This window comes from Oryzias latipes, chromosome 22 (genome assembly GCF_053564925.1).
Source record: "Oryzias latipes strain Hd-rR chromosome 22, Olatipes_Hd-rR_3.1".
Lineage (NCBI taxonomy): Eukaryota > Metazoa > Chordata > Actinopteri > Beloniformes > Adrianichthyidae > Oryzias > Oryzias latipes.
Window position 1 is genome coordinate 7,089,679 of NC_136258.1, and position 20,524 is coordinate 7,110,202.

The 20,524-nt window shown below is 40.2% G+C and overlaps 1 protein-coding gene across 2 annotated transcripts in view; it reads left to right on the plus strand.

Annotated features, from left to right (window-relative positions):
* The first annotated feature begins 9,575 nt into the window (after nucleotides 1-9,575).
* The window catches only part of gfra4a (GDNF family receptor alpha 4a), a 181,255-nt gene continuing 170,306 nt past the window's right edge, over nucleotides 9,576-20,524 (plus strand). For both annotated transcript variants that reach the window (XM_078940968.1, XM_078940970.1), the window contains exons 1-2: nucleotides 9,576-10,522; nucleotides 10,647-10,769. In XM_078940968.1, the coding sequence (XP_078797094.1) occupies nucleotides 10,727-10,769 (43 nt within the window). In that variant the 5' untranslated portion in view covers nucleotides 9,576-10,522; nucleotides 10,647-10,726. The remainder of the gene's footprint in view (nucleotides 10,523-10,646; nucleotides 10,770-20,524) is intronic.

Consider the following 20,524-nt stretch of genomic DNA (forward strand, 5'->3'; position numbering starts at 1 on the left):
TACTCTGATAAAAAACATATCTTTCAACGCAGGGGTGTTGTCTTGACAGAGCGGCAAAGTTGGGCGTCTCGCCATGCAGACAAATGTTGCTCTCATGTGCACATTCCTTGTCCAATCTCACTGAATTTCAATGGATATGATGAAGCTTCCATTCTGAACCCATGGATATGACAACTTTGGACGAGCTCTATAGCGCCACCTAGTTATTGCATGGGGCACATTCTGCCCTGTATTTTCTATGTGCTTTTTCCGATGTGCATGAAATTAAAACTGGAGATACTCAGAAGGCTCTTCTCTCATCATCTCAAGTTTCATGGCTGTACATCTGACGGTGCCTGCGTAAGGCACTGCCAAACAGGAAGTGGTCGATTCCGTTGCAGTCATATAATCAAGCTTTATAGGAAATCAGCCGTTTGTCTCAGGAAGCTGAGATTTCAGAATTAGATGCGTCCTACAAAGCTTCTGGTTTGAAAAGCAGCACTATACGTAGGAGAAACATTTAACCACCTTAATCACCCTATTGTGCTAAAAGCAAATTTTTGGACATTTTGACTCAAGCAAATATTTTTATCATAACTTCTGTTTAGTTTATCAGCACCAAAATAAAAAATATTTACATTTATAAAATGAACTGGTCAACTCTAGGATTTTATTTATTCAATCTTACATCCTCAAGCTTTTCATCAGTCTCCCCTGCTGCAGGAGTGGTGTTAGCCCCCCCCCCCCCAACCCCCGGCTGTGTGCTCACATGTAAATTAGCCAGGAGTGGCAGACAGAAAGTAGAACAGTTAGAAAGCCTAGTTCAACACTAAAATACAGCAATTTCCTTTGTTTTGTTTGTCTTTTATACATCCTTAGCACTAATCATTGCTTTTTTATTCATCCAAAATACAATTAACTTTATATTTTATCTTTTTTTTTTTTTTTTACAAAGAAAACATATGAATGTGCTCCAAAAAAAAACCCAGCCTCAGTACACTCCTACAGATGTAACATCAGACAGTAAATGTCTCTTTTATGCTTTTTTTAATCAATGCTGCAACTTCTTTTCATTTCCTTTCAATACATCCAATAAAATTAAACTACAATGACAACAAACACAACATATAGCAAATGTCTCTAAGAAGATTGTGTATATACAATATGTACCACCTTTAAACACCAAATAAATAACAAATCTTTCTAATAAAATCACAAAAAATGGAACACAAAATGTAAAACCCAAATTAGAAATTGCAATTTTAAAAAGATACATTTTTAAGCAGCTTTTCAAAATCAATCACATATTTTACTCTTCTGTGGATGAAACAAAGAAGTCCAGAATAATGTAGCCACTTCTCCAAAGTCTCTGTCACCTTCAGTTTTAAACAAAGTCTGTGAAAATCCATTATACATTGGTCACATGTATTCAGAGACCTGCTAAAAGTGCACAATTGTAAAAGCTCTTTTATATAGACAACTGTTTGTTTGCTTAGAGCTCTAAATATAAAAAAATGCTTTTCTATCACCTAGACACAGGTGGAGAACCGCATCAACTGGATTAGTAACAGGGTGGCATGTTTAGGTTTAAACTTACATCAATAGACAACATGAAGCTGTTCATCACATTTTTGACCTAAACATGTAAACACATCCTTGGCTCTGCGGTTAGGAAATGGTAATTGGGAATCTCTTCGTACCAGGAGCCAGCCTGAACATTGGAACATCACCACAGTGCCCATCCAGACTGGGACAGCAACGGGGCCCACTTCACAGCCGTGAGGCTGCTATGTTTAACTCCAGCTGTCCCAGCAAGGGAGACAACTGCAGCAACATCCACTGACCAAGCTGGCAAGCCCTGGCAGAAAAGATCCCCACAAGAAAAACACTGGCTCAGGCAGGCTGGTCAATAAAAAAATATAGTTTTGCCAATGTCTTGCAGCTCGCAGATCAAGTGGTTTAGTTTTCCAGTAATGTCAGTCAAAAATACAAGTTCAGATTCACCATATTCATATTCACCATATTCAGCAGATATCTCCACCAATAGCACCTTAAAAATCCTGTTCTGTTTTGCTTTGCAGCTGAGGTTTTTTTTATGATTTTCACAATAGGAGTCATTATGTGTCCAGAGCCAATCACTTCTGCACATAAGGCCTACTGGTGAATGACGCAGCAGTAATGCAGACATTTTGGAAAGTCTGGGTCAGCTTTACAGTGAGTGATGAAACCTGTCTGCAGTCACTGCTACTGGCTTTTCTAATGGTACCTTTTTCTGCACAAAAACTCCTTCACCGTGTTATACATTTCAACTCCTCTTGTAGTTGTCTGTTAGGGCAGATGTGTCAGTAGTTCTTCTCTTGTGGAAACCAAAGGCTATGCTGTACTGTTGCCGTCCACAGACTCATCACACTGGACGTAAACCCTCTGCACTTTGCAAGATCCCGGTCCAGCTAATTGGCCAAGTTATCAGACATAGCTGACACTCATCTAGACATTGTAGTGGAAATTGAATGAGTTCTATTGTTCTCATTCTTAGGAACAGTGATAGCAATTATCATCATTGCTTGTTTCTTAATCTGATAAAAACCTTCTTCTACTTGATGAGAAATTGAGCAGGTCTAAACGAGGCTTAGATTTAAGAATTTTTTTCATGCTATATGCATAAGTCTTTGTCCTTTAAGGAAACAGATTACAGTCCCCCCCTCCCCCCCCCCCCCCCCCCCACAGGCTGCTGTCATATTAACATTATCTTGGAGCTCCAGAATGGACAAGAAAAAACACCGAGAATAGCTCGAGCAGGGCGTTGCTCACGGGGCGGTCGCTCGTGCCAGGCGGTGGCACGTGCTCGGGCCCGCTAAATGCTACTTGTAGCTTTAATTTATTTGATTGCTTGAAATAAACCATTTCAAATCAAATAAATAAATAAGTTTAAGATGACTGTCAGGGAAAAAGAGGAGGGCTTCAATTATCCTCTGTCAAATAAAAGCTACTAATGGAAAAATAAGAAATGCATTATTTAGAATAAAACTGAACAGGTTATTAATGCCAAGTAAGAAAATTATGTTATAACAATTTATTCATTTTAATAAATTCAAAAATATAAATAATAATCAGCACAGAGAGCTCTAGTATAAGCAAATATAAAAAATTAAGTGTCAGTTATGTTTAAAATTATATAAATTACAATAGTAAATCCTCCTCTTATTTAAAAGTTTTGTTGTCTCCGAAAAGAAAAATGTCACTTCGAATGTTTTCTGATAAATCCGACTGCCTCAGTCACAATCATCTGTTTTTATCTACGTAGCTTCACTATTAAAGGTTACATTAGTTGTTATTTTAGAGTATTTTCTAGTTAAAGCTGCTGCAGCGGCACCTTTTTTCATCTGGACCGTATACATGTTTTCGGTGTTTAGATTTATCTCATCAGTTCAACTGAGCAACATATATCTGTGTCCCTTTGCTGCTGCAATAGGTTTTTTTATTACTATTTTGGATACATGTGTTCATATTGAGTGTAAACATGCATTAGAAATGGTTTTCGTTAACGTTTGACACCATAGTGGTCCTTAACTTTGAGTGGAAGTCTTTTTCCTGTGCGTGATCAACTCTGTCTCATCCTCGTCAGAGAATGTCGTTCTTACCCTGATCAGCCCTTCTGTATCCAAAAACTCAATTCGGCCTCAGCATAATCAGAGATTGACAGCAGGCTTAGGCCAAGTTAAGCCTCCTTCTTAAAAAAAAAAGGTCCCATGTCTGAAATAAGCATTTAAGGCATCTTAAAGTTGACCAAACTACCAAACTTCAACATTTTAAAACAGTACAGGATGTGAAAAGAAAACCAGAGCTTGTGAAAAAAGAACTGCACATTCAGAAATCCTGATCCTCAACACTGAAACTGTTATAAATATTAAAAGCAGCTGCAAAGATTGTTTGCTTAAATTTATTGTTGTGAAAGATAAAAAAAACAAAAAAGCTGTGAATCTTTAGATCAATCTAAAGATGATCATAGAAACATGACAGAACCTGCAGGTTTTTAAAGTAGAAGCTATACAGCTGTTGTCTCTTTTTATGTTAGTTCATGAAGCTTTTTTATTTAGTCTACAGGCATGAATATAAGCTGAATCCACATGTGTTACAAAGTGGAACTTGCAATAACTGTGACTGCCTCCCCCTTTTATAACGTCAAGCTCAAACATGACTTATCTGCTTAGAGGTAAAACTCAGAACAGGTCGTACAAAATATGAACCAAATGGCTGGTTTGACTGCAGTTTTGCCTGGTTTCTAAACATGATGTTTCTAAGCTGTTCTAAAATTGTTGCAGACAGATCAGACCCTCACAAAGCCGGATAAAGGCCAAGTAAAGGGGGGCACTGAATGCAGTGACTGTCCCCCCAAATGTGATAACCTGCAAAAATCAACTATTGACTAAAGAAATAAAATAAAAATCCAACAGAAAATCAAATCAAATCAAAAGCTTTAAAAAACACAAAAAATAAAATAAAGGACAAAACAACACAAGACAGATAGATGGACAAATAAACAGACAGACATAAAAAGCACAAAAAAAAGATGAATGCAACCTCAGCAGGGCACAAACTAGTGTCCTGTTTGTACCAGTCCCAATTAATGCAGAGGAGAATAGTATTCAGCATAAAACTTATAACACAATTTAAAAAGATCAAGATTATTACATGGTATTGGAAGCATTTTAGGGGCTTGGAGATATTACCATGTTTGCAGACGATGTTGTGATTTGTAGTGAGAGCACGACACAGGGGCAGGAAGCAAGAAACGTGAAGGAAGGTTTGCCTTGGAAAAGGAGAGGAATGAAGATTAGCCGCAGAGTACATTTGTGTGAATGGTAAATGGCGTATACTTATACAGCGCTTTCTACCTTCTTACGGAGGCCCAAACCGCTATACAGTCACAGTCCCATTCACCCATGCACACACAGATTCACACACTGGCGGCGGCTCCGCTGCCAAACACTGGCGCCAACCTCCAACCAGAGGCAAGGTGGGGTTCAGTGTCTTGCCCAAGGACACTTCGACACATGGGCGTGCAAGGCGGGAATCGAACCTGATCATGGGTCGACCGCCCTACCGCTGCACCACGGCCGCCCATGTGAATGAGAGGGACCCAAGTGGAAGAGTGAGGTTACAGGGAGAAGGGATAATTAAAGCCCCAAGCGGCGTTGTATGGCCCGCAGACGCAACCCGCCTGCCACGCCCAACTCTACGCACCACCGCCACCCTCACCTACCTCACCGCCCACAAAGTAAAAGCTAGTCAAGGCTGGATTTGATAATTATGCTAACTATGCTAACAATGCTAATGTGGCTAAAAGTGCTAGCATTGCGATCATCATCATCAACTGACTCAGAAAAACACATTACCTAAAATGCTAATTATGCTAACTATGCTACCTATGCTAATGTGGCTAAAAGTGCTAGCATTGTGATCAGCATCATCAACTGACTCAGAAAAACACATTACTTAAAATGCTAATTATGCTAACTATGCTAGCTATGCTACTGTGGCTAAAAGTGCTATCATAGCGATCAGCATCATTAACTGACTCAGAAAAACACATTACCTAAAATGCTAATTATGCTAACTATGCTAGCTATGCTAATGTGGCTAAAAGTGCTAGCATTGCGATCAGCATCATCAACTGACTCAGAAAAACACATTACCTAAAATGCTAATTATGCTAACTATGCTACCTATGCTAATGTGGCTAAAAGTGCTAGCATTGTGATCAGCATCATCAACTGACTCAGAAAAACACATTACTTAAAATGCTAATTATGCTAACTATGCTAGCTATGCTAATGTGGCTAAAAGTGCTAGCATAGCGATCAGCATCATCAACTGACTCAGAAAACCACATTCCTCCATTGGTGAGAGCTTTATGTCATAAGTTGATAAAAAAAACCACTTCTTCCAAAATGGCGGCTTTTCTGTTGATTTTATCTCCATAGCAACCATTTTATGTTTTGGTCCCCTCGGGAGGACGAGCAGATTGACGTCAGTTTCGGACAAATCGGTAAAAGTAAACTTTTTGTTGTCCTTAGCAACAGTGGTTTTATGCTAACCACACCCACATTCCTTATATGTCCATATCCAGTGTTTTTCAATGTATTCAGTTTCAGGCATTAATGCATGCATTCAATTTTCACTGTATTGTATTGAAATGCATAGGAGTTATAACAGTGCGCCACTTTGCTAGCTTGCCACTCGCACGCCGTTCAAAATCTACAACTTCTCATTCCAACATTTATTCCACAGTAGCTTGCCATTGATGCCCAAAAATTTTCGAGACGATCGTTGAAAATTCCAACGACAAGTTTACGTTTAAATCCGGTGGTAAGGGTGTTTTTTATAGAAAAATTAAAAGATGGCCACCTTTTCCCGAGGTCAAAGGTCGATGAAACTCCAGAGGTGATTGTAGACTTACGCTAGGGACATTCAAGTCAAATTTCGTGAAAATCGCTTGAAAAAAAGTTCATTTTTCAATATTGTGTAAAAACGCGAAAATCTCAAAATGGCTAAATTTCTCACAAAATGGCCGCCAAACCTTAGGTCGTGTGGCCGTCCCGTAATGATTTCAAAACTTCTTTGGGATATCCCCAACACGTGTGTTTGGGTTTTGCAACTGTATTCTGAAGTACATTTTGTTCGGCCCCATACGGGATTTTCGCCCCATTCATTTTTTTGACGGGATCGCTGGCCGTGATGTCATCGTCTTCGGGGGGGGGGGGGGGGGGTGACGTTGACTTTGTGGAAAATTCATTCGCAATTTATCCCAGGTGTGTGCACGTTTTGGTGACTTTTCGAGCATGCGGCGGGGGTCACATTCTCGCTGTAAGGCGGCGAAGTCATCGTTCCAACTGCGAAAACAATATGGTCCTTGCAGTCAGTGACTGCTGCTGCGGGCCATAATTAAGGTGGAGGGTTTGAAGGATCTAGGGACAACAGTCCAGAGAAAGGGAGAAAGTGGAAAACCTGCAGTGAGGTTGGAACGGGTGGAGAAAAGTGTCAGGTGTAACAGAAGAACGTCAGCTGAAATGAAAGGAAAAGTGTAGAAAAGTGTGGTGAGAAAATGTTGCTTTGCCTAGAGACAGTGGTGCTGAGAAAAAGACAGGAAGCAGAGCTGGAGGTAGCAGAGATGGACATGCTGAGGTTCTCTTGGGAGTGATCAAGATGGATCTGAGTGAGTACATCAGGACAGCACATGTCAGAAGTTTTGGAGATGAACTCAGAGAGTCCAGACTGAGATGGTTCCGTCATGTCCAGAGGAGAGCCGGTGAATCTATGCTGAGTCTAGAGCTACCAGAGAGGTTAACTGATTTTTCAGAAGACCAAAGAGGAGGTTTCTGGAGGCAGTGAAGGAAGACATGAAGGTAGCTGGTGTTAGAGGAGAGGATGCAGAAGACAGGGTTAGATGGAGGAAGAAGATTTGCTGTGGCGACTACTGAAAGGAAAAATCAAAAGTAAAAGAAGACGAAACTATCAGAGGACGGAAGTCTGGGGGTGCTGATATTCTAGATCCACCCCATAGCTTGATTGGCTAAATCTGGTTGTGGACCCTCTATGTGGCACGGTCCTTCATGAAGCTGTGCACCAAACTATATGCAACAATGATGGATGAAGAAGCAAGAAAGGTACTGAAATATTCACACACTCAGTTGTACCCAAACCTCAAGTTCAGACTGACACCAGAGAAACCTTTTATCCATGTCGTCTTTGCAATTATTTGACTGACAAATGTTGCTGTTCTGCCAGGATTCCTGACAGAAAGGCAAACACGACTGTAGCACAGGGCCACAAGATGAAAAAATAAAAATAAGACAAAAAGAAAATCTGAAAATAAAGTGATGTGTGATTGTCACATAATTGCAGCTGACAGCTGTGCCGCTTTTTGTTTATGCAGCTGAGCTTCCCAGCATCTGATTCAGCTCCATCGCTGCTCCAGAGCAGGACTACAAAGTGGCTCCATCACAACGGCGGAGTCACACTGATATGATGATGTGTAGGTGGTGCCGCATCAATGCTCTCAGCTTTTCTCCCATTGTCTCTTCTCTGCCTTACACTCTAAATTATCTCAGCAAAACTGTGAAGCTGTGGGCAGAAACACAAAAACACAAAGAAAAAAACTCAGGAGCTGGCCTTGATTTAAATATAAGAACATTAGCACTTTTTTTTAGAACTGTTGTGAGAATGTGCAGCTTTATGGACCGTTTAGCGGCTGCTGCTTCTGTAGCTCATCGTGGTTTCAGATGAGGAAACAAAGATGGAGTAAAACTCCAAAACGATGCAAGAACAGGGACGATGTTTCGTCTAGAGGGTTTCGATCCACAGGAAGGAGTCGGGGGGGCTTGATTTAAAGGGCACTGGTTGAAATCAATAACCCATTTTTGGAGGCACAAAGTATAATTCAGATATTGTTGGGTCAGAGTTGGATGAACTGCTGTGAAAACGCCGCTGAGCTTCTTTTGTTACCCAATGGCTGCTGCAATCAGATTGCCGCTGAGCAAGGCATGTTAACCTGTGTGAATGAATTCCCTTTATTGTCGTTGCTACAACTACAAGTGCAGGTATAACAAGATCACTCATCTGCTTGTTTCTGAGAGATTAACTGTGTCAAAAATCAAATAAAACACATTTTTGCGGCCGTGTGATTGGAATTTAGTGAGTGCAAAGTGATCACTTAAAAATCACAAAATCCTCTTGATTCAACCAGAACTCAATGAAACTTTTTAAAAGGAGAGAATGCAGAATATAAAACATGAGCCACAAATGTTTGTTCAGTTACAACCACTAATGTAAAAAACCTTAAAGCCAGGGAAGAATAAAAGATTATTTTAAAAGACAAACAACCTTTAAAAGGCTTGGAATATCATCAAAATCAAATTAAAGAGCTATTTTAAATGTTTTCCTTTGTATTTGACATCTTTTAGTTTCCCAGCTCAGGGAAAATAAAACATTTCCACTCAGGGATCAGATCAAAGTTGCATAATTGTGTCAGTGCTAACCGTTTTGTTATACCACATGGGGATTCCATAACACAAGAAAATGTACGAAGAGTCCATAGACATGAATTATTATACAAGCAAAAGAACATATCTTTAGTCTAAAGCAATAATGTCTGGCACTAAAACTACATGATCTAAGATGATGCTGTACAGGATAAATATTGTTTAGTTTTTTCTGCTAAACTCAAACCAACGAGCTGCAAACACGGGGGGTATAGTGAATTAAATTAAACATCACTGTCTTTTTGACTTTCAGGATTGAGTTTATTTCATTTCTATCCGCATCTTTCATTTTTGCTACAGCGATTTCAGAAAGTAATAACTCAATTTTTGTGCAGGTATTTTTACAGCTCAGCATTCATTCAGCATGAAGGATTCGTTTGAGTAAATTAATCAGTTTAATAGCTGAAAAAACTCAGTGGGGCATAATTAAATTTGTTATAATACTTTTAAATGCAAGGTGAGTTTAACAAATGAAAGGAGATGCTGGACTTGAATCCATCCTTTTTCTGTATGATCTGCAGTAGCAAATAACAACGGAAAAGATGCATCTACCCTCTAAAGTTTTGTGGCTTTTCATCTTTAGGATAGATGGACCTTAAGGTGTTTTTCTCTTTGGTTTTTGCTGCCCAAACATGGATTTAGTGTCTCAGTCATTCTGTAAATACATGGAGTATTAGCTTGGGGAGCCCAAACTGCTCCCAAAAGAACTGGTGCAAAATGAATGTCTCAGCTGGAGCTCGGAAATAATTCAGACTTTGACCAGAATAGCTAAATAAAAACAGCAGTCACAGCCGGAATGTTCTTCATGATTTATGGAGACCAGCTTCTGTCAGATTTCTACTATCATATCGGTTCAAGTTTCTTTTTTTTCCTGGAGCCAGATTTCTTCTTTTGGTTGTGTTTGGACTGCGTGAGCCCCCCTGGCAGCAGGTGCATGCATCAGCCCACACCGGCTGCAAGATGGTCCATTTCATTTTGAGCGGAGCTCCGATGGGCTGACTGCTCCTCCCGCGCCTGCCTCTCACGGGCCCCTAAACCAGTGTCTCCAAATGTTGCTGTGGTTCAGGTGGACTGTGTGGCCCTCCTTCTGTCAGGAGAATAACCTATTTTCAGACAAGAGTTCTTTTTGAAACCATGCGTCCTCTTTTATCTCCTTTTTATGGCTGCAAGAAAATAGGCCATCGATTGAACTTGTCCCATTTCAGCTCCGGGCAAAATTGGATTTTTAAACGAGCGGCGTTGTGCACCTCTGACCAGACGGCCCGGGCGGTTGATCACGAGGAGTGAGACGCAGGTCAGAGTGCGCAACGGCGCAGCCCCGATTCCTCCTCCGCAGCTTCCGCGCGGCGCGCAGGTGTAGGCGAGGAGGAGAGGAAACGCGCGCAGGACGGACGGAGACGGAGTCTGGGATGATGATCGCTTCCATGTGAAGAGCAAACACTTCCCTCCTGTCGTCTGTGCGGAGCGGCACGTCGGTTTCTCTGGAAGACAAAAGTTTGACTGTAAGAAAAAATGCTGTTCTGCTGCGCTCATGTTTCTGTGCGCAGAGCTGTGGATTCTGGCGTGAGCGGCCAGTCGTCACTGGAGGAATAACTGTCGTCCTTTTGGTCCTAATTTCGGTGACAGTTGCGACGGAGGGGCTTTTATTCTGCGCGTCATCTCGCTCGGGATTGCATCCATTTGAATTACCGTCGTGCAGCATCATCATGGACTTCCTCGGACTGTACTTTCTGCAGCTGGCTCTCCTGGGTGAGTTGACCACACTGGAAAACAGTTAAACTTGTACAGAATGAATGCGGCGTCCTGGAAAGGACGCGCGCGCCTTTTTCTTCATTTTTTCTGTCTTTTTTTTAATCCGTGTGCGCAAAGTTGAATTTTCTGTTGTGATCCGCGTGAACATAGAAAAAGTGGACTGGATGATACTTTTTTGTTTAGTGTCTGAAGCCGATTTTCTCATCAGAAAATGTTTGCACGTTAAGTCCGTCATTTCACCCCACAAAAGATGTGCAAACCCGAGTGAAATGTCTCGGTTGTCTCCAGTGATTTTCTCCTGCAAGCATCAGCGTGCCAGGGCAGAAAAGTGCGCCTGCCTAACTGTTGTGCACGCATGTGTCATCGTTTTGAAAGAGTTAAGGGGGCGTGTGTGCGACCACGCGCCTGTCTGCAGGTGCCCTGAGTGCGTGGCGCAGGTAGGAGTGTGCGCTGAGGCGCGATGCTTTGCGCATTGTTGCTCCAACGTGAGTTCATGACCAGCAGCTCCGCGGGCGCGTCAGCTCAAGCTGCGTCCTCTCCACACAGATGCTGTGCGCACTTGTGTGTGCCAGGTGTGGCACGTCATTTTTTCATTTCAATGTTTCCCTTTTGTCACATTCTGCGGTGCAAACTCAGTTTTCTGTGCTCTGGAGAAGAAGAAAAAAAGCTCAGGCACTTCTGCAAAGCTGGAGACAGGCAGGAGGAATTTGTAAGATTTATGACCACAATGATGACAGCTCTTCATCTCAGACTCCATTTCCCCCTTTGCTGCAGCTGTGATTTCATTCTGAGGTGCTCTGACAGCAGCCACGCAGGCTGGAAATGCAGAAAACCCTCAGGCTTTGGACAAGACGTGGCACCGCCTCAGGCTGTAGCCGCATGCAGCCCAAGGTTTCTGTTTCCCACACATTCAGTGTCCTGGAACCATTGCTAATATGACCTCCTGCCTTACCTCACTCTTCACATCATATGTAAAGAAAAAGAAAAGAAAGTATCAACCTCACAGTGCCGTGGGTATATGTCCATGCAGGATGTGTGGAGGAGAGTCAATCACTCCTTGTCTTCTCCCACAAGATACTCTCACCTTGTCAAAGAAATGTGTAAAAACAGCAGTTTCTGTGCCAGAGCCTCTGAAACTTTAACCTGCATGATGACTCAATAAGAGCAGAGGTCAGAGGCTGAATTTAAACCAAAGTTGGGATCAGAGTTTGGAGAAAAGAAGACGTTCAGGCCTTGGGATATTCCGTGCAGCTCTCTTTTCAGTCCCTGAAAATACAGACATGCTGCTCTACATCCAGCTGGGATTAACCAAGCTTTACACACTGCTGGGGGTGTCAGGCCTGCAAAAATATCCGCTCAATTTGATGAACATCTTTCTCTGATGAGGCATGATGTGCTAAGTTGATGTGTGGAAGAATATCTTGCTGTGTCTTTGCATGTCATTATGCATGAGGCTAATCTTTAGAAAGAGGGGGAGGAACATGAATATGCACTATTCAGACTTCACTTATTTCTACCCAGTGTTGTGATGCATCAGTGATTCTCTTTCTGTGAGGCTCAGAATGTTTTGCAGTCGTTACTGTCATTAACTGACCAGGTTCATCTGCATGTTTTCCATTTTCTATTTTGTCTTTTCCAACTGGAAGGGTTTGAGCTGCTTTAGACGAGGTGAGTAGAACTGCACTCCCTTCTTGAGGATTAATGATGCTCAACTAAAACTAAAAAATATTTAGTCCTCACCAGATCTTGGAAATACTTCAAGACAAAAAAACAAAAAAAAACATTAAACTCTGTTTAATATTTTTTTCATGTTCAGAAAACCTCAAAAACTTAAACAGAAGGCGATGTCACACAGCCACTATTTAAAATTTTGCCCATATTACACAGATGCAAATTGGTCATGGTTGAATGTAAATGGGGAAAAAGTGAGAAACGTTCTGATCTTTAGGTGAAATTTTCACAGATGGATCACCAATAAACCATGTAAAAACCACGAAAGCAGTAGGAATAAACCACGTAAAGAACACGTCTATCAATGTAAGAGCCAAATCTAGCCCAAAATTGACTGACATTTCCACGTTGATTATGCAATTTGAACCTGATATGTGCGCCATATACGCGATATAAAAGGTATACATGGGTGGTTCATCCTGAAAGCTCTGTTAGACATGTGTGGAACGGTCGTGGAAAGACACAAATTTGCACATGCGTCTCACTAAAATCACGCACAACTGCATACATTTTACGTAACAATTGGGTGTAGACTACGTGAAATATGCATAAACTGTCCTGTCGGGCAAAACCCTTGATGGACATCTGTGCGAACGTAATAAACACATATGATTTATGTCTGTCACGCATGTATATCGAAAAAACGAAGTTTCCTACATGGAAAATGCACAAAATACATGTAGCGGCTGTGTGACAAGATCTTCAAGAAAACACAAAGACTCTTGCTTCACGAATAATTCTTCTTTTTGGTCTTGTGAGAAAAATAATAAACAAAATATCATATTTTGAGAAAACATGTCGTAGTGACAATCTTTTTCTCAAAATAAGAGTTACTGGTTGGACCATTTTTCTTAGCCCATCAGCATATTTTTTCCCCTATGGAGCCAGAATTTTTGATTTATTTCCAAGGGGCCTTCATGTTTTTGCAGTGAGGAATATGAAAAGTGAAAGTTATGATTTGAGATCCACCTGTAGCTTCAACAAATCAGAGACAAATCTTTTGATGTCATGTCAGCCTCCAGTTTTGTTGCAGAGTTTCAGCCAGCCAGCTTGCCGGCCTTGTTTCATTTGGTTGATGTCTTTTGGCTGTTGCAGCTTTCTCTGGGCTTCTGTTTTATAACTTCAGACGTGTATTTTTATGACTCTTTTGCTCAAATGTATACATCAATTCCATGGCGTCTGTGACTTTGGCCAGACTTAAACTTTCATACATGTGGACGCCCTCGCTTCCGATCTGAGGACACTGTTTATTTGTTTATTTATTTGGAGCCCCATTAGCTTCCACAAAGTGTTCGATAGTCTTCCTGGGATCCATACGCAAAAAATACATTCATTTGACCAATTTCAAAAAAACGAAAATTATTTAAAAAATACATTGACTAATTCATCATATTTACCTTAAAAGCTTCACGTTAAAATAAGTTAAAAACAATTTTTGTACCAGCATATCAAAAACACATAGCAACATATCAACAACAAATACATATCATAACAGCAAATCATGCAAATTGTTAGTTATTGTAAGTAGTCTATGTACCTTGGGTGACCTGAAAGGCGCTTGAAATAAAATTTATTATTATTATTATTATCTTAGTTTTAAAATCTTTTTGAAAAGATATTTGTTACTTATAAGCCTTGTCCTTCCAGACACTGGATTCCATGCAACAGAAGATCTAACCAGCACTGTTCGTCTCATACAGTTAGATCTTGAAAAAGGAACAATCAAATCACCAGAGCTGACCTGACAAGTTTGATATTGATGACAATACCCACTGTATAAAACTTGATTTACCAAATATTGTGGACATTTTTTTAAAAATGACGTAGTGCATTAAGCATAGAAGACTGAGTTGTACTTTCTCTTTTACCCCCAACCAACCTAAAATGGTGTGCATCTCATTCACATTGGTCCAATAAGAGCAACCAAGAGCCACCCTGGCAGCTCGATTTTGGGCAAGTTGTAATTTTTTTTAGATCCCCCTGTGTAGCACTAGACCAAATGACTGGGCAATACTCGAGATGTGACAAGACCAGAGACTGTACAACTGTCGTCACGACTGAAGGTGGACAATATTGCGCACACCTCCGAGCCAAGGCAATTCTTCTGCCCATCTTGGATACTATGTGATTAATCTGATCTGTCGAAGAGAGCTGATCATCTAATTTGATGCCCAGAAGCTTGGTTTTAGTCAGTTGTTCAACCTAACTATTGTCAATACTTAAATTCAGGTAACATGGTGAATTCAATAAATATTATCGTACCGAAAACAATGCATTTTGTTTTAGATGTATTAAGAACCAATTTATTCAACTTAAACCAACTGGTAACTGAATAAAGTTGATTCTGTAGGGCTGTATTGAGCTCTGGGACAGTAGCAGATGCACAGAATACAGTTGTGTCATCTGCATATAACACCACTTCTGCATTTCTCACCTCCTGGGACAGATCATTTACAAACACTGAACATAAAAGTGGACCCAAACAACTACCTTGTGGAATACCACATGACATAAACTTTGTTTCAGACAAGCTACCATTGAAGAGGACTTTCAAGACTATACAGGTTGATTTAGATGAATTATCCATAGCAATTCTAGATGGTTGTGTCATGACCTGTTTAAAATTTACATGTATTAGCCATTGTAATTATCTTTTTAAACAAAAAACCTTCTTTTGAAAACCAGTCTATATTACAGTCCCCAAGAAGAAACATCTCCCCACATTTATTTGAGATTTAGATACAATTATTTTTTTGTGAGTATTCTGCATTGGAGCTAGGTGGTCTGTAACAACAACGACCAGTGTTGGTTTATATATGGAAGATTAATTTGTAAACATATTACTTCAATGTCTCTGCTCATAAACTCTGATTTTAGGGTAACAACAATATTCACCTTTACATAGAATGCTACTCCTCCACCATTTTGATTCTTATCTCTTCTGTCTAACCCTTGTGCTATCCTAGGCACTTTAACATTGGGAGTTGGGTCATCTAGACCCACTAGACAGTGCGCTGAATCTTTTTTCTTCAATGATTTGTGATCTTCACTGGTGTCCATGGATTACATGAAATCTTTCCACCTTTATCCACCTTTGTCATGGTAGGGAGAACACGTCAATGTAAGGGTGGGGTCATCTAAGATAGCACAAGGGATTATCTGTACCCATCAACATTTAACATTGAGTTTTCAAAAGTACTATCAGATAAGGCTAAGACATGAATATTTCCAGTTGAACATATTTGTGCGATTTCATTAATCTTGTTTCTCAAGCTAAATTTATTTAAGTGTGCTAAAACTATACCTTTATGTGGCCCATTTACAACTAAACACAACCTATTTGTATTAATACAACAACTTTAAAAGTACATTACAATACACAGTTCTTATGATCATTTAATCCGATTATTGCCTCTGTCCATTTGCAGGCCAGATAACAAGTTTGTCATACCTTATATCAGCTTTTTCTCCTTTTTCTCTGGCTGCTTTTAGCTCGGGCAGCAATTCCCTTCTCCTCTGTTGCAGCACATTTGAAAAGTCTTCGTCGATATATATACTTGTTCCCTTTAACTTTTAGGTTGAGGAAAGGATACACTGGCTGGCGGTCTTTGAACTTCAGAAGCTTGACAATAATCTTTCTGGGCCTTCGTCCTTCTTGAAACTTTCCCAGTCGATTTGCCTTTTCAATTTCAATGTTTGAGCCATCTAGACCCAATTTCTCAGACATTTGTTGGATCTTGATTTCTAATCCACCATTAGTTTCTCCTTTTTCCTCAGAAATCACTCTGTGACGTTCAGGGTCACCTTAAAAACTATAATGTCATGTAATAAAAAAAAAACATAGTTTATCTAGATCAGTGTTTTTCAACCAGTGTGCCGCGGCACACTAGTGTGCCGTGGGAGATGGTCAAGTGTGCCGTGGAGAAATTGCCCTCATTAATCATTCACTGATCTAAAAACATTTTCCATCTCCAGGAAATCAGCTCTTTGTTCATCCAAACAGGCCCTGATAAAACACTGAGTAGTTAGGAATATGAAAGATCTTAAAATTACTTTTTCTTTGTGTTTATTTAATTCTATTAAAGACATTTTGATAAGGATTACGTTACCGCGATTTACCTGCAGCTATGACAGTTTGCGGAAAAGTCCCGTCCCTTTAACTGTCTCCACCAATCATTCTTGAAGGCTTAATCACATGTCATCAGTCTGACCAATCAGAAGTGCTTAAAGTCTTCACTTCCTTGTTCTTAATTCTGCTGATAAAGTCGCTCAGTTCTAACAAAAATACCGGCTAAAGCTCTTCTTTAGCGGTGTAGCTTTCCACAGAGTCCGGTGTCAGACCGTGAAACAAGTGGACAATACAATAAATCTCAGAGATGCTTTTCCGGCCACAATTATCACAAAAATACACGTGAGATTGCGGGCAGGGGGGGGGGGGCTGTCGATCAATACAGACCATGAATTTCTGTTTTTTTTTTTTTTTTTGGATGCTGGTGTGCCGCACGATTTTTGTCAAGGTTAAAGTGTGCCGTGGCTCAAAAAAGGTTGAAAAACACTGATCTAGATAAACTACCAAAACCACTAAGCAATAAAAAAAAGTCCACTTTTAAATTGAGTTTTTTTTTTTTTTATTGAGTATGGGTTGGTTTTGATTGAGTGGCTAGTGTTGCTGATAATTCTGATTTTTTTTAAATTGTTTTTTCATTTTGTATTTTATCAGATATTTTTTTTAGTGCTCAGCATAGGAGTTGTGTTGAATAAACTGTTTCAGATCTTTTCTCCTGTATTTCCACGGATAGTTCACTGCTGTGGTTCTCTCACTTTAGTGTTTAGAGTTCAGCCTTATCGATGTTACATTTGCTGCTGTGTTGATGTTCTGAAAGCTTCTGGCTGGTTTCAAATGGGACCCAAAACAGAGCATGTGTCTTTGGAGATGTCGTGGGCGCTTTTGGCAGATGATGATACCTTCAAACAGATCAGAAACAGTCAACACCCTTCAGCGGCACATCTGTCTCCCTCCTGATCATCTCCATGAATGGCTGCAGGGTCCATTATACATGCAGCGCTTCATTAGTTTCAGATAAGCCTCCTGTAGCTCAGATGCTTTCAGCTGATGCTTCTTTGCCTTCTCATTTGAATCCAACCTTTATTTTTGTCACCTCTGCAGGATCTTCACTCTGCTGCTCTCCTGTGTTTAGCACTTTATTCTTGCCTTCATGACTCCAAAGCTGAGACACCAAACACAACAGATTATCTACCTCAGCCATCAGCTTTGTGGTTTAATATTTAATACGTCTGCTTTTTCTTTACTCTCATTCTCATCTTTATGGAGATGTGGGGGAAGATGGGGCTTTGTTATGCAAATAGACAGGTGGGATGACTGAACACATTTTCACAGTGAATGACTCGTATGGGAGAAAAGCATGTGCACTTATGAGATTACGTATTTTTGTGTGCAAACATTCACAAAGATGAATGTGTCTGCTTCCGGAAGTTTGGCTTTTGGGTTCTGACTTAAATGCAGTGTTTTAATGTTCCAAAGTAAATGTCTGTAGGACAAAAGCCCATCCGATGTGTGGTGCACCAGCCACATTGAAGCTTGTAGAAGAACAGCTATATGTTGAATTTAGTCGGACTGACACAAACCCCTTTGACTTCATGATGAAGCACCGTCGTCTTTTTTATGCAGCATGAAACATGCTGTTTGATGTGACTCTCTGTAGAAGCCACAAATGATTATTTCATCAAAACTGTGTTATCCTGATGATCCAATTAAGTAATTCTAGCATGGGGAGGTCTTTGTGATTTTTTTTTTTTCTCATTGCATTTGCTTCCCACAGTATTTTATGAAGAATCTCCTGTAATCATTTCAATCAGCCGCTGGTGGAGGAGTTAAAGTGAATTCATCTTGTTTTGCCTTTGATGGACACTCCCTCAAGGTGAAACGGTCCAGTTAGATTATTCTGTCCAAATTTACATAGCAGATTGTTTTAGAAATGGTGTAGGTGTGTACTTTTACACGCGCCTTGGCAGATGTGGACACATTGATCTAAAAACGATCCACCAATACTGTTAGAACATCTGTAAAGTGTGAGGCAGCTGTGTTCAGATGCTGGTTTGCTGTTGGACTGCTTTTTCAGATGATTCACTTGGTGATAATCTATATGATGACTTAAACATCAAACAGGAGGCAAGTCTTTGAATCTTTGATGTTGCACTCAAGAACACCACAAAAAATGTTGTTTTCTATCTAGAAAAGGGGCTAAACCATCCTTGAGAGGTTGAAATGCAGATGAGTTAAAATGGTATATTTCTTTCCTGTTCACTGGAAAACAATGAATCTTTTTTTCTGCTAGATGTATTGCAGAAATCTGTTCATGACATTTAAAATGTGTTATTTTAGGACAAAAATGTTTCCTTTTTTAAAAACATTTTGAATAGGAATGTTAAACCTTTTCAATTCAAACGTACCCCTTGTGCTATCTTAGATGACCCCACCCTTACATTGACGTGTTCTCCCTACCATGACAAAGGTGGATAAAGGTGGAAAGATTTCATGTAATCCATGGACACCAGTGAAGAAAAAAGGTTCAGAGCACTGTCTAGTGGGTCTAGATGACCCAACTCTCAATATTAAAGTGCCTAGGATAGCACAAGGGTTACATAAGTAACAATTTAAGTTTTTTAAATTTTCTGGCCTGACGTCAGTGTTAAAACTGAGTCCTGCAGTCAGACATGAGGCGAAGCGCCCTGGAGCTTCACCTGCAGTTTCCGCTCCGACTGTGATTGCGCAACTCTCAAACTCTGTGATTTTAACCTCAGAAACTGTGGAAAACGTGTCAAGTCAACTGAAAATGTGTCTTCAACGCGGATCAGTGGAAAATAATATTTACTTAATTTACTTTTTTCTATTTTATCACAAAGACAGGTGAGAGTGTGCCTCACTTGCCTCACCTGACTGCACGTCACTGCGTGTACATCCCATGCATAAAGCATTTTGGTACTGTCAGTTAGTAGACGGTGCCCACAACTCACTTATGGCTGCAGTGTTATAATACTTGACAATACATTCACTACACATGATAATGGTACGTCCCATTCCATGACATCCCTTAAGGTGGCTGCAAGAAGCATGAGGGAACTGTAAGAAACATCTGCTCTCCCTCTACAACCCAAAAAGCCACACCCCCTCACGGGTCAACCCTCTGGTGCATGTGACTAAGGTTTTATATACACAATTCAATTCTATTTGCACTTTAACATCAATCACTTTTCTCCTGTTTTCCTTCTTTACATATTTGAATAAAAGTTTTTCTATTTTTTTTTATATTTACTCTTTTGAACCTAAATAATTTGATGATGAAAAAATCTTTTCACGTAACTGATGATCTGAACCAAATGGGTTGAAACCTTTTGGAACGCTCAAGTGAAAACCTTTTTTTTTTTTACCCAAATAAACCAAAAAATGGCTTAAATAAATATGTCTTCATTGATTGGATGAATTAACGTACCGGTATTTTCAAAGTGAATTTGACTCAAGAGATTTTTTGAGACCTACTGTTTTTGGCCTTAAAGGTTTCATGTAACGCTTGTGGGTCGACAAAACAAAGCTGTAACGTCCCCAGTGGGGTCTCAGGGGTGAAGGAGATCCCTGAGGGGGGGTATTTTGAGACCGCCCCCCATAATGAGGTCCATCAAATCACAGACAGCAAATAAAAAGAGGTTATTATCTGTTGGTGCATCACTGCAGTCAACATTCAGAAATGGTCAGGGGAGTTCAGTTGATGCTGTCTCAGTAAGAAAAATATGGGGAGGGGTTTGTTTGTTTGTTTTTTCAAACTAAGAAATCATTATTGTGCTGCGTTGAACACTTTAAAAGGACATCTACTGAACCCCAGGGGAAGTATGAACCAACATTTCACTCCACACAAATAGGATCCTAATTAAAAACTCACACAATCTAGGCCAAATTAACCCACAGTCTGTCTTTCTCTGACAGACACAGAATGGCCTCCAGTGTA